This window comes from Achroia grisella, unplaced genomic scaffold, assembly GCF_030625045.1.
Source record: "Achroia grisella isolate CSIRO2021 unplaced genomic scaffold, CSIRO_AGI_Agris_v1 utg807, whole genome shotgun sequence".
Taxonomy (NCBI): domain Eukaryota; kingdom Metazoa; phylum Arthropoda; class Insecta; order Lepidoptera; family Pyralidae; genus Achroia; species Achroia grisella.
Window position 1 is genome coordinate 1,856,248 of NW_026713028.1, and position 13,887 is coordinate 1,870,134.

Below are 13,887 nucleotides of genomic sequence, written 5' to 3' on the forward strand. Positions count from 1 at the left end.
ACTCATGTTCGATCTTAAGTCACAGCATAGCCATATTGTGCTAAAATAAGTGAAATAAGTAGTAATGTTTTCAGAAATAATTTTGTTTGTTGTCTTGATTTTATTGTACTGGAAAATCACGCAGATGCCATCGTAAATTCTGTTAAATGATTTTTAATTTTCATAATTCTCAATAGATGACGCTGTATATTATTCCTACAACTCTCGACAAAGGTTGTATCAGTTAAGGTATATACGCCATCTATCGTCATTTAACTAAATTAACTGGTCTTCCCATCATTGAGTTTAGTACCAAGGTCTCCGCAACAAAGCAGTCACCTTCACTGCGTTGCTTTTTTCAAACTTCAAAGTAGTCTAATACTGTGTTGACCGTTGTCCTTTTCAGTTTTTCATGACGACGACTTTTATTTGAGGACATCGCTAAGGGTACGTATGAACCGCGGCCCATGTTTTTGTAATTTCTGCTGCCGGACATTCTCTCTCTTATACGAACGGGAGTGTATGACTTTCATATTTTACCATCTATTTTCTTTTATTTCTTTCCCCTTTTCAAACCGGAACAGATGGGAATTAAAATTAGATGAGCATATCTGTAATTCCTTAATTTCTTGTACTGGACTTAATATACTCTGAAAAATTCAATTAAGCGTACTTCCATGCAATTATGTTCTCGTAATCCACCATAAGGCCATCTGCCAACACTGAGGAGTAGGACATATACTTACCGAAAAGACTTTGATATCAATATTCAATTCTATATACGGCAAAGCTGTACATGTACAATACATGTGTGTGTACATGTACAATAAAAATTGTAATGATAGCATATCGTGATATATACTGAATGTCTGGAATAAAGCATGGATGAATCTCAATATTAATCATAAGACTATTAATTTCTATCTTGATATGGATATGTATGATTATTCCTCCACAAATATGTATTACGAAGACTTGGCTTACTGTGTTTAGAAAAATAGTAGTTTTGTAATGTTGCCAAATGTATTATGATACAAATTATATACTGTAATATAAATATGTACACATGAAAGTTAATAATTACAGGCGAGATTATATGATAGTTCTATAAATTTATGCTGTTCTATTATGTTATGGTCTAATGAAAAATGGTTACCATCACCTATATACGTAAGCAGTACCTACCATGGACATTTTATTATCACGTGACGCCCGCAAAACTATCATGTCTTCATATATTATGTTATCTGTGCTTCATTCTAACTTCATGTAATTTCATTGCCTTATCTTTTTACCCTTCAAACAAAGCAAGCTGCTTTGAGGCTGAAATATTTAGAACAGAGGTACCCACTAATACTACTTATACTGCCTACTACCTAATAATACTTTGTACAAAGTATACATAAATAGAATTACTACTAGAAACCAATTTGAAAAACAAAGAGAAGAAGTTATTATGAATTACATAATAGAAAGCCTGAGCTGAAGTTGTGCGGAAAATTTCGACAAAATCAGTTAAAAGGAACTGGTTCTTATTCAGTTTCCGAGGATTGATCTAAACAAACAGATATTACAAGTTATTTATAAGTTTATAAAAACAATATTAGAAAATAACAATTAACAATAATAACCCTAAAGCATACTATTTTAAAGTAATAAATTGTTTGAACTGAACCTGTTTGTCAAGTCACCTTGATTGTTTTATTAATCGTACCGAGTAGGATGTCACCCACTATAAGCGAACTTTTTACTTTTAATCATAACATCGCTTTTGAATATATCGATGTCGATGTCGATTAAATAGAAAAATGAAATTTTTCATAATTAGAAGCTAGAATTGTTTTCTACTTTTATATTAGTCGTCAAGCCAATTAAATTAACCACGCCGTCTTAATCATTATCTTAATACTTTTAAAATGATATATAATACTTCTGTGTAAATATAAAACTTTAAAGAAAAAATTATTTAAAAACTTTAAATTCTAGTAGATAGCTTATAAAAAATGTACATTTTGAATACTGCCATTTTTCTATTTAACCGATAATATGTACCTATTTATTTTATTGACATCAATATGGCATTACAAGCAAGTTGAGAAGAAACTGATTTTTTTAACAGTCAGGTTTTTTCACATTGTGTACTTATGTCTAACGATCGAACTATATTCATTTTTTAAATATGCATAATTAATTATCAAACAAGTAGCGAGTCTGCTGCCGCCTGTATTTTTGTCTGTTATTGGTTTTTCCATCCCGTAATAGTTAATCAGAAATGTAAATTAACGAATATAGGTTTTTCGTGTTTACATTTGAAATTTCGGCCTTCATTGTCGAAGTCGGATAGTAAACAAAGTATAATATCTCTCGATATTATATGTTTAAATCTCTGTCACTGGACCGGAATCTTATGGATAGTTTAAAAGGCCCTCCCGACATCCCGATGTTGCAGTTCATATCTGCGCTCGTACCGTACAAGCGTCCTCCATCTGCGCAGAAGGATCTCGAACACATCCAAAATGAAAACGATAATAACACTCCTGGCCATCGCCGGCCTCGCTTCAGGTGAGTGCAAAAAAATATATAGGACTTTTTTCTACTATCCCGTCCAGTTTGGCTAGTTCCAAAAAAACTGGCAAGAAACTCTATTGGTACCTACTTCTCTATTATTTTTATCACTGCTATAGATTCAGTATGTTATATTGTTCCTTTTCTATTGTATAGAATCTTTACATAGTATAAAATGAAGTCGCATCTTCTGTCCGCTCGACGGATTGTTAGATCTTAGACTACGTAACGGATTTTAATTCAGTTTTAGCAATAGATAGAGTGATTCAAGAGGAAGGTTTTATGTTAAATACAAGTAAACCCGTGAACTCGGGTAGCTAGTTATAATGTATTAAAAACAATTTTAAATTCAATTTCCAATAATTATTTATCTGATAATTTGTACGATGGTCGAAAAGCAATTACCTACAATACAAAAACTATTATTCAAATATTAGAATTTGCTAAGTTTAGACCAAATATGACTATAAAACTTAATTTGTGTGCTCTAATTTAATTTATTTAGAATTTTGATGATTTCTCATAAACGTTTTTATTTAATTTTTAACATAAATACCCCTTTGGAAAATTCAGAAGGCCTTCCGCCTCGTTAGGCAATATTTTAATAAGTTTAAAATTAGAGAAATAATAAAATATATCGCAATTGGTCTTAAAGTATTAAGGGCATATATTTTTATATTCATGAATATGGAATAAGATTGTTGCGCTAAAAATATATACCGGCGGAGGACCAGTTTAGAATGATAGGATGAGGTTGAAGTCAGGTCAGTTAAATTATTGTGGTGGAACCACATGGAATTTTGTGTTCCTCCCTTGAAAATTTTTCCAGCAAATTTTGTATTAATAATAATTATTATAAATACAAAGTAGTAGTATTATAATTGTACCAATAGTTTTTGCACCTATTCCAAATCTAGGATCGTAATAGCAGCAATTTCTAAAACATCACTCTGTGAGTCTGAGACACAGACGGACAAAATAGCAGCTATGAATATATATTCATAGCTGCCATGATATATTAAAATAATTGTTATCTACGTACATACGTGTTTTTTTTTTATTCATGTGATACACTATAGTGCAATGAACAAATGAAATAATTATACAAAATTAGGATGAACCCTATCTCCATGTAACTTTTTGCGAGCTCAAAAGTTTTTTTTCTACTAAAGTTATCATAAAGAGGTTGATTTGATATTTTATTTGCAAGGAATAGATCAATAAAAAAAATTACCTACAGAAAGTTAAAGTATAATATAGTAGCGTACCTACAATATAGGCTATATTTATTTTTAACAACATAAATGAGTCAGAAATAAATTGAGGACTCTACAATGACTCTATGCAAATACGGGCAGGTAACTCATATAAAATTGTATAATGTAACAAAATTACTTAATGCAATCTTTATTTTCTTTTTAGAGCATTTCTTTATTCTATTATTTTAATTTGTCTATCATAACTTAGAAACGACGCGGTATAAAAATCAGTCTCGTACAACGAAGGGGCCGAACAAAATTTGTAGATTGTTACATTTTCCTCGTAGCGAACTTCTATTATAGATAAAATAAAGTGATATCGTTTTAAAAATTTATGCAACTGCGCGGTCTAAAAGAAATTAAGTTTCGATCGTATTGATTTAGGAATATTTCGTAATTCCAAACCAACGGATAGGCCATTGTAAAGAAAGTAAAAGCCATGTTTTTAATACATTTTTACATTACATTCATTCACATTATGATTTACTGACAGTGTCTAAAACTATTTCAAATTTAAACGATAGCGTGAGCAGTTGCTGAAATATGATGCTGTGATAAACAGACGAACAAAGGCTACTATGTTATTCCTTTGGTTCGGAACCCAATTGTAGATATAAAAGTAGAATTTCGATACATAAGTACATTTGTAGCGTATTTCGATGCAATGCGATAGCGTGCGATGGCGTGCGTTATCATTGTATTACTGCTATATAAACTTTATATGAAAAGCACGTACTTCAAGAAACTTTTCGTACTTGGCTTTATCAATCATGCTTATTGCTTTGTAAGCTGTCTTTTGGTTTGAAGAACGATGTTGCTATAAAATTACTGGGTACGGAGGCATGTCTTCTTAGCCCTCCGTAATGGATATACAAGAAGGGTACCACAAAACGTACTCACGTGATCGATGTCCGTGGTGCAACTCATATAGGCGATGATGATTTTACATCAAGCGGACCGAATTATTGTATATTTATATATATTATATGAATTAATATTTTTCTGTATCTGCTGCAGTAAAAGTGTATAAATAAAAATAAATAAACGATTGAAACTAACGCGGTGCGTTGGACTGCGACAAGACGCTGATCGCAACGTTAAGATCTCATACGTAAACAAGGAAAATGTAATAAAAAACATTGTATGTTTTACACTGACCCCTTGCAAACCGGCTTGTACTCTTGTTTATTTGTAAAGTGCTCGTTGTAGATAGACACCAACGTAGCCATCCGACTGGTTTTCAATATATATATATATTGTATTAACTACAATAATAAACCGACCATAATAATTCTACTATGCTACTGATTAATGGTAATTGCTGGGATGGCCCGACCTAACTTATTTAATTAATTGATTTTGTACATGATTCTTCGGAACGCTCACTTAATGACTTTTAAATAACAACCTAGACGAATAATCCAGAATATTAATAGCAGTTCTTAATCTATTACAAAATTGACTCACAAAACTTGATGTGTTTATTAGCTCATATATATATTTTATTAATAATGGTCAAAGTCACACACAAAGTCGCGGGCACAGATAATATCTAAACAAATTACCTTATTTTATTTACACAAATAATTGTCATTCTTATCATACCTATTAATAAAATAAAAACATGTTTATTGCTTCGGAATCCCCGGTGTGCGAATCGGCATAAACTTTACCGGTCTTCTATTTTTCCTTATATAAAAACCGGTAAAGCTACCTCACACATAACTTATTACCTTCTATTTTTTTATGCAATTGGAATAGCAAATAAGCTGACGTCTCACCTGGTGATAATCTGCTTATTGGGATACCTTATGGTATACTTTATACTCATGCATTGCTATTCCAGAAGACAGATGTCTTGCTTCTTAACCTGTAATTTCACTGACTAATCTTCACCCTACAATCAAAACACAGCTAACAAGGAAGCTGCTTGGTAGAAGAAATAGGGTAGATTGAGATATCCAAGTACATTCAATTTATTTTATTGTACATACATTTCAAGACTACATTCTACCTCTGATAATTTCAAATGACCCATCTAACTGAACTCAACACTTACATGTGCAAAGAAGGGAGCTATTAAATATTTAACAATATTAGGGGGAAGTGGTTATTAGTAATGGGCATTAGGGACCTGTTGCTAGAAATGTACCCTACTAGGTCGCACGCGCGGTAACCCTGAAATCCTAATGGTTAATTCCTCTCTCCTAATAACTAATTCAATTCAACAATTAACTATCTTCTATTACTTCTCCTATTCTCTACTGGTGTCCTACTAGCGTACAATTAGTACAAATAGATGTGTCCATATTCGTCCAATAAAAAAATAACTCATCGGTTTAAATAAACTGAAGTCAGATGTTACTAAATTAGACTTTATTTTTGTTTCAGCTGTTAAATATGATGGACTTCGAGGTAAGTGTTGCTCAAAATTAAATTTAGTATAGTTATTATATGAACAATACTGGTATTAAACAATTTCAGTTATAAGTTATTAGATTGATATTTATGAGTTTTATAATTTTTTTCAATTTATAAAATAGTATCAATATTTTCATTATCAGTAAGTTCATAGAACAAGTAACATTGCCCCGAATTATAACGCAAAAAATGAACTTATCTTAATAATTAAATTATAAAAAATCGGAACTGCAGTGACGATTAATATATTTTTTACCGCCCTCAAAAAAAAGAGTTTCTTAATTTGGTTGTATTTTTTTGTTTGTAAATTCTTTTTATTTCTAATTAATTATTAGCTCTAATTACTTTAGGTATCGAAAAAATATTGAAATGAATACTTAACTTGGCCTACAGTTAAATTCGGCTGGTCCGATGCTCTCGCTGATAAGGAGTATTTCTTCGAGATCCCACGGTCCATTAAGGATGCTGAAGAAGAAGGTTGGAAACGCACTGAGCGTCCACCCGGTGCTCTTAGCGTGCTGAGGATGTACTGCCCCCCAGGAAGGGGTGTTTGTGGTCTGTACGACACAGCAGGCTTCATAGCCGGATTGCAACTTGCTGTAAGTATAAATTTATTTTGCTAAATTAATACCCTTGGACAATTTATACAACGTCATCTAGTCCCAAGGCATGCAGAGCTTGTATTATGGGTACTAGACAACTGATATAAATATCGTACTTAGAGTTTTTTTGTAAATTCATATATAATATACATAGAAAGCACCTAGGCCGATACAAACAATCATGTATACAAATGTTTGTGCCGTGCGAGGAATCGATCCAGCGACCAAAGTAATGCCGTTTGCGCAAGATCGTCTGCATCACAAGTACTTGACATTTATCAATTATATTTATCTAAATTCATGTAATGTTTTTTTAAGTTATAGTCTATGTGTTATTCTGATGTATAAGCTGTATTACTGTAAAGTTTAGTATTTATTGCGTGAAAGAGTAACAAATATTCATCCATCCATACTCACAAACTTTCGCGTTTATAATATTAGTAAGAAATAAGATTAGAATAAATAATGATAGATTCTGGCATGGCGTAGTGAACAGGAAAGCGGTCCACGACCCTACATTACTACATTGATCTTGTTCGTTGAAATAAATTAGATAAACGCATACAACAGACACTGGACGGGAATTGTATGTTTGCGACTCAAACGAAATACACTGGCGAGCAAAAATATCGAAAACTGATAATAATATTATCCCAGAACAATTCACACAGCGCCATCTAGTCCCAATCTAAGCAGAGCTTGTGATATTGCTACTAGACAACTGACATAAATACTTTAGTACGTTATTTTTTTATAAAAATACAAATACATATTTTACGTAATCACCCAGACCAACAAAACACTCACACTTATGAATACAAATGTTTGCATCGAGCGAGGAATGAAATCTGCGACCATAGGAAGTAAGGGGGTATGCTAAACTACTACACCACCGGACCATCTGAAAATAGGAAACGTAACTTTGCATATAGGTATTATAAGAATTGGTATATATCTTGTTAATATTATTATAATTGTTTGTGAGTATGGATGGATGTTTGTAACTACTGAACGAAATTTGATGAAACTTTATAGTAATATAGCTTAATAACATATAGCTATAAATTTCACGCGGGTGAAACCGCGGGCACAGCTAGTTATATATATAAGCCAAATTTTAGGTACACAAACAGTCGCGCGTGTGTATGATGTGATTTCCTGTGTACGTTAATAATGTAATTTACTTGAAATTGTCCATAAGAGACGTGTACTAAGACATGCAACAGATTTACTGTCCAACGCATCACTCCATAATCATATTATTTCTTATAGAAGTAGGTATTTGACTAAAATAAACTCTTTGAAATATATCGAGATTAAAAGATCTACCTATACGTACATATGGGACCAAAGAATGGTATGAAAGAGAGGGGAGATAGGTTTCAGACTTATAGAATATAGAGACATATATATTGTCTCTGTTCAGCGCCACGGTTGACCGGTAGATAATACTATCACACATTATGTCCACCGTGTATACAATTTTGTGTTCAAAACTATACATGGTAGGCTAAATAAATGATGAAGATTAATGAATTGGACCACAGAAATCACACCACCGAGATACAGCTTATGCATTGCCATCCCAGAGGACTAAGAAGTCATGCCTCCGTACCCTCAAATTACACTGCCTTATTTTTTATATTGGGCATTTTGGGCTATTGTCAGATGCTAAGACCTGTGCCACTGCATAGATCTATTGTACTCGCTCTTTTCCAATGTTCGCTACCTAGTTCCGTGAGGGACAAGAATTGGAGGATATTCTTAGAAGCGATGGTTTTTATCAGGATATAGTGTATACGTTCCAAAGGAGATGTTTCGTTTATGCATTAGTGGACTACAACCAAATAAGATGTGTAGTGGCGTTTCCACTTCTGCTTGCCAAAATTTGTAGATTGTTACACTGCGTTATCTCAAACTTCAATACGAACACACACGAAACACAGCTCAGAAATCAATTTATCTAGTGGCTTAAATAGGTAACGAAAGGATCCATATATCTGCGTTGGTACCTCTGTATCTGAAAAGTACTAGACTTTGCTTAAAGTCGTCTAACTTTTCAGAAACTCTACCTCGGTATTTATGAAATTTTATTTTTGCAGTTGCCCGTAGACGACTTTGAATCTTTAGCTATCAAGCCTGAGAAGAAATTCGTCAAATGGCGCGCTCCCGAGTCAGGATCTGAACCATCGAGAGACTACTGGACTTTAACACAATATTTCGTGTCTGAAGGTAAGCATAATCTGTGGCGTGACAATACGGTGACAGATCATGGGAAATATCACCCCCAAATTACCCAGGTTCGGGAGGCCGATAACACAGTAACAATCTGACAGTTATCTCATAAAAAGTGTGTCATTAGTTTAAGAAACAACAACGGTGATCTTTTTTTGTATAAAGAAAGGTCTCGTCCGATGAATTTGGTCAGTGGGGCCCTAATACAGGGTACGTATAAATAACAAAAGATAAAACATTAGGATCATGACCATATGCTTTATATATTTTTTTGAATTTTGAATTTTGAATATGCATAGTCTATCTATTGCAAGCGCAATCATAAAGTTATATCTATGAAAGATAAATTCTTTTTCAGAGTCTCTAAAAGCCGGAGCTGGCCCACTAGCGGCAAATGGTGCCACCCTTCAAGATGGCGGAGTATGGGTTACAGGCCTGGACGGCCGTCTACTCAGAATACCAACCAAAGAGTCTGACATAAGCAATACATTGTATAAGAAGCAAAACTGCGTACCAAACATGGGTAAGAACGTAAATTATGTACCTATAAATAAAAATATATAATAAGGGATTTATAGATATATTTATCTCTTTATTAGACGACCTCGGTACTCTGGCGGTTTAGCACATCGCTTTATCTCAGACGGTCGCGGGTTCGATTCCTCGCACGGCGCAAACCGTTAAATTCATAAGTATGTGATTGTTAGTATCGATCTGGGTATTTTCTATCTATAAATATTATGCATGTATTTACAAAGCGAGTTCTATGTTGATGAGCGGTTTCTATGTTGATTCTCGCATGCCTCCTCTTGTTAACTTTATATTTACTTAAAACAATGTTCATTTAAAAGAGCAATTCGCAGTTAGCCCACCTGGGCAAATGGCAATTTATTATGATGGTTTTCAAGGGGAACCGCGTGGAGGTCAACCTCAGATGTACATTGTTAGCTATAGTTAATGAATACGAATTATTACAGGCACTCACTACTACTACAACATGACAAAGGACATGAAATGCGAGGACCACTTGCCTTGGTTCGCGCTCGTCACTAAGGGGGAGCTGATCGGCACCGGGTTCATGATGTTCGGGGAGCTGGCCCCGCAAACCACCCGCAACTGGTTCGAGAAACCACCCACAGTCGATGAACTGCCTGAGGTAAACAACAGAAAAACTAATATAACGCCTTCGCTCAAGTAACGTTATAAGCTTCATTATACTTATTTTTGGGCATTACTAAAACAAAATTAGATAGAAAGAAAAATATTTAGTTCTAATAATAATCAATAATGTCGTTAAAATAATTTATATATATAATGAAATCAAAACATAAAAAATATTATTAGGCTTTATAATCAAACTAGCTATCCACCCCAGCTTTGGTACATGTATTATACATATAAACCTTCCTCGTGAATCACTCTTTCTAAAAACCTGGACTAAAATCCGTTGCGTAAGATCTAAGCGAACACGACAGAACAGTAAAGAAGTGTTCTTGTTACCTACATTACGTACCTATAATACTACAATATTTACTTGTCATTTATTTGAAATTTCTATGTTCGATGTACGCATAAAACACGCGTTAGGACCCAGTTATAAACATAACTACACAAGAATTTCAAGAAATAACTTGGTGACTACAAACAACTACGACAACCTTCGAAGATCGCGGTGCCACAGGTTCTTAACACCTGACAGTAGCCTTATTACATTAGTGAAAAAAAATAACTGAGAATACTCATTTCCCAAAATGTTACGATTCTAATATAAGCTGTGGCTTACAATAAAAGTTGCTTGGAGGTTAAAACACACAACCGATTATGTATTTAAGTATAACCTTTTCTCTTGTTATTCCCCATTTGATAATATTTTGTGTTTCTCGTACCAGATCGTGATCCCGCACGCACCGCCTTGCTTCGGTGACTGGGCCACATCCTACGGACTCGTCACTCTACATATTTACTATATCGATGAACCATGGACCATCCGTTGCCAGTAGGTATTCTTGGATCCTACGGTCTTGTAAAAAATCTTTGACCAGACACGTGTGTATGTCATGTCATCCATGAATTGTTCTAAAGGAAATTGAAGTATAACAAATCTCTGGCAATGGTTTTTGTGCAAAATCTGTGAAACACGCTTAACTTCCACATCTTTTTAGCATTTTGAAATCACTTGCGTTTTATCTAATGCATTTGTATTATCCAGTATCTAATAAAGCTGTTTGTTTACTGTTTTATTAAAATCTATCAAGACGATGGATGCTTTTCCATAAAATTCACTTTCTATTGTACTTTCAATAGTTATTTTTAAACTTACGTGTTTAATGTACTTTATTTACCTATATTGTTAACCAGGTCTTAACACGAATAATTAATGACAAATAAAGCTATTTACCTCTCGACGTATCGACTAAGTTGCACTAGCCGTGTTCACGAGCTAGCTAAAGTAACAGTGATGTCTCTCATTAAATTATTCGTATTAAAACCCGGTTAACAATATAGATCATGTTTTTTCAATATCAGTGCAATTATAAAGTAAGAAAATCGTAATGCAAGTAATGTCGATGATACATGTACGCATGATAAATATAAACTGTACTTAATTAGCATTTAAGTGAAACGATAGCTACTTAAAATTACTATCATTTTCTTTGTTTCTATCAAATAAACAAGTTCTGGCTGTGTACGAATTACATCTGTAATAGAATATGAGTTTTTCTTTTCTTTACTTTCATTTCCACCTACCTTCATCCAGACTTCCATTTTGCACTGTTTAAATTATGCACCAAAAATATATTTGCTGTTTTATTGCACATGTTTGTACTGCATGATATACTTGAGTTAAGAAAGTGTGAACACATAATTGGGCATGATTATTATCTATAAATCCATTACAATTTTTTTATGAAACGGAATGGTAACCTCAACGGCTGACGTGCTGCCTGATGGTAAGTGGTAATAGCAAGGATATGACTACTAAGGTCATGCTTATATACCCTGTAATTTGACTGCCTGATTTCAACCTTCAAACCCAACACAGGTTGTAAAGCAAACAGCTTGTCTGTAACTATAAAAAGTGAGATAGATGTCTAGATACATCTATTTCACTTATTTACTATCATATTACACGAAAATCTAGACATATCGTACAAAGTCTACCTCGGTCAGTTCTTTGAAAGCTATGATATATATTTATGAGCATTGGTCGAACGCAGTGATGGCTGGCTCATCCGTCATACTCGTGAACGAGTGCTGCTTGTAGGGACTGGTCTGCTCTTGTCACTTATCACTACGACTGATTTAATCTTAATGTGTTTTTATATTTGAGCCTAAATGAATTAGTGCTGGTTAGTAGTTTGTATTCACACGTTTCGTCTTACAAGGATTGTTTAAAAGAGCAACACCCAAGTTTTTTTTTTCACAACAGCTTTCCGAATAAGCAGTAGATTAAAAAAAATTGTTGACTATTCAAAAGTGCTTAAATTAAGTTTATTTGAATAAATTATTTTCTATTCATTCTTATTTATTTAAACTTTAATGCACAAATAAAGGTGCATATGGTAGACTTAACATCTTAGAGTCAACCATTAGGAGATATTCATGTGAGCGGTGCAATATCAAAAGTATTATAACTAAGTAAACGACAAGATACTTTGAATCTGATTAAACATACATATGCAGCTGACCCGCGCATCTTGTTTTCATCACACTTAATTCACATTTAGTCGTTTATTTCGCCCAGTTTACATTTTTTTAAATTATAGCCTGAGTTATTTTAACGTATAAACTATATTACTATAAAGATTCGTCAAAATCCGTTCAGTAGTTTTTTCGTGAAAGAGACCAACACATGAGGCAGCAACAGCACCCAGAGCATGATTACGATTCTTCTGAATGTTTTTCTACCACATTACATGATAATGTGGTAGAAAAATATCGCCATAAAAATTGACAATTGTGAAATATTCTATCAGTGATCATCCTAAGTATCTTCATAATTTATTTAGTATAATAAATCATCTGCGAAAACTCCCCTAGTTTAACCAAAGGGTTAAACACCTGTTGAGTTGGGAGAAGGAATGATGAAGTTGAGAGACTCCAGTCTTCATATAATATTTCTTCCAGAAATGGAGATTCTGTGAAACGAGCCCCCGCGTTACAGCGACTAATGCTGAACGGATACAGATATGCAAACCAGGTTTCCGACGAGCTGAAGAAACTGTTTAGCGGTTAAGCGTAAAACAAATGTTCTTATATATTAGTGTTTCCCAACCTTTTACGTGCCAATATTTTTTTTTAATATTAATAATTAAATTCAATATCAAATTCAAAAATCATTTATTAATGTAGGATATTTTAGCCGCTTATGAACGCAAGTATTTACATTATAATTTTTTTTTCCCTACCGTGGTTACCGTGGTACCTATTATGGTAGTAAATCTTACTCTTTCTAAAATTCTAGGGTGGCGATGAAAATACATACCTAATTATTAATATTCAAAAACTGAATTGTGCACTTAAGAAACTTAAATAGTATGTTTTAGGAAGAAATCACTAGGAAATTAAGTAAGTAAATTTTCGACACATAGGTACAATGAAATACTCAAGTTCCAAATAATTTTAATAAAGGTTTTCTATATTAATCTTATTTCAATTTTGTAATAAAACAATCATTTAATAATATAATTAGTCATTTTTTTAAATTTGCCACCAAAATCTAGAATTGCATTTAAATGCCCCGGTGCAAAAGGGTTAAACTCGTGTTAAGTCTTTTTTCGAATTGCCCCCCTGTGCGGCGTGGGCCCCACGTTGAGAAACACTGC

General features: G+C 33.4%; 1 protein-coding gene across 1 annotated transcript; it reads left to right on the top strand.

The window, feature by feature from the left end:
• Positions 1-2,430: 2,430 nt before the first annotated feature.
• On the top strand, positions 2,431-11,771 carry LOC131851723 (uncharacterized). The gene is made up of 7 exons (XM_059202261.1): positions 2,431-2,541; positions 6,195-6,218; positions 6,618-6,823; positions 8,929-9,058; positions 9,420-9,584; positions 10,039-10,217; positions 10,951-11,771. The coding sequence occupies exons 1-7, from the start codon at positions 2,496-2,498 to the stop codon at positions 11,059-11,061; spliced, it is 861 nt and encodes a 286-aa protein (XP_059058244.1). The 5' UTR covers positions 2,431-2,495; the 3' UTR covers positions 11,062-11,771.
• Positions 11,772-13,887: the final 2,116 nt, after the last annotated feature.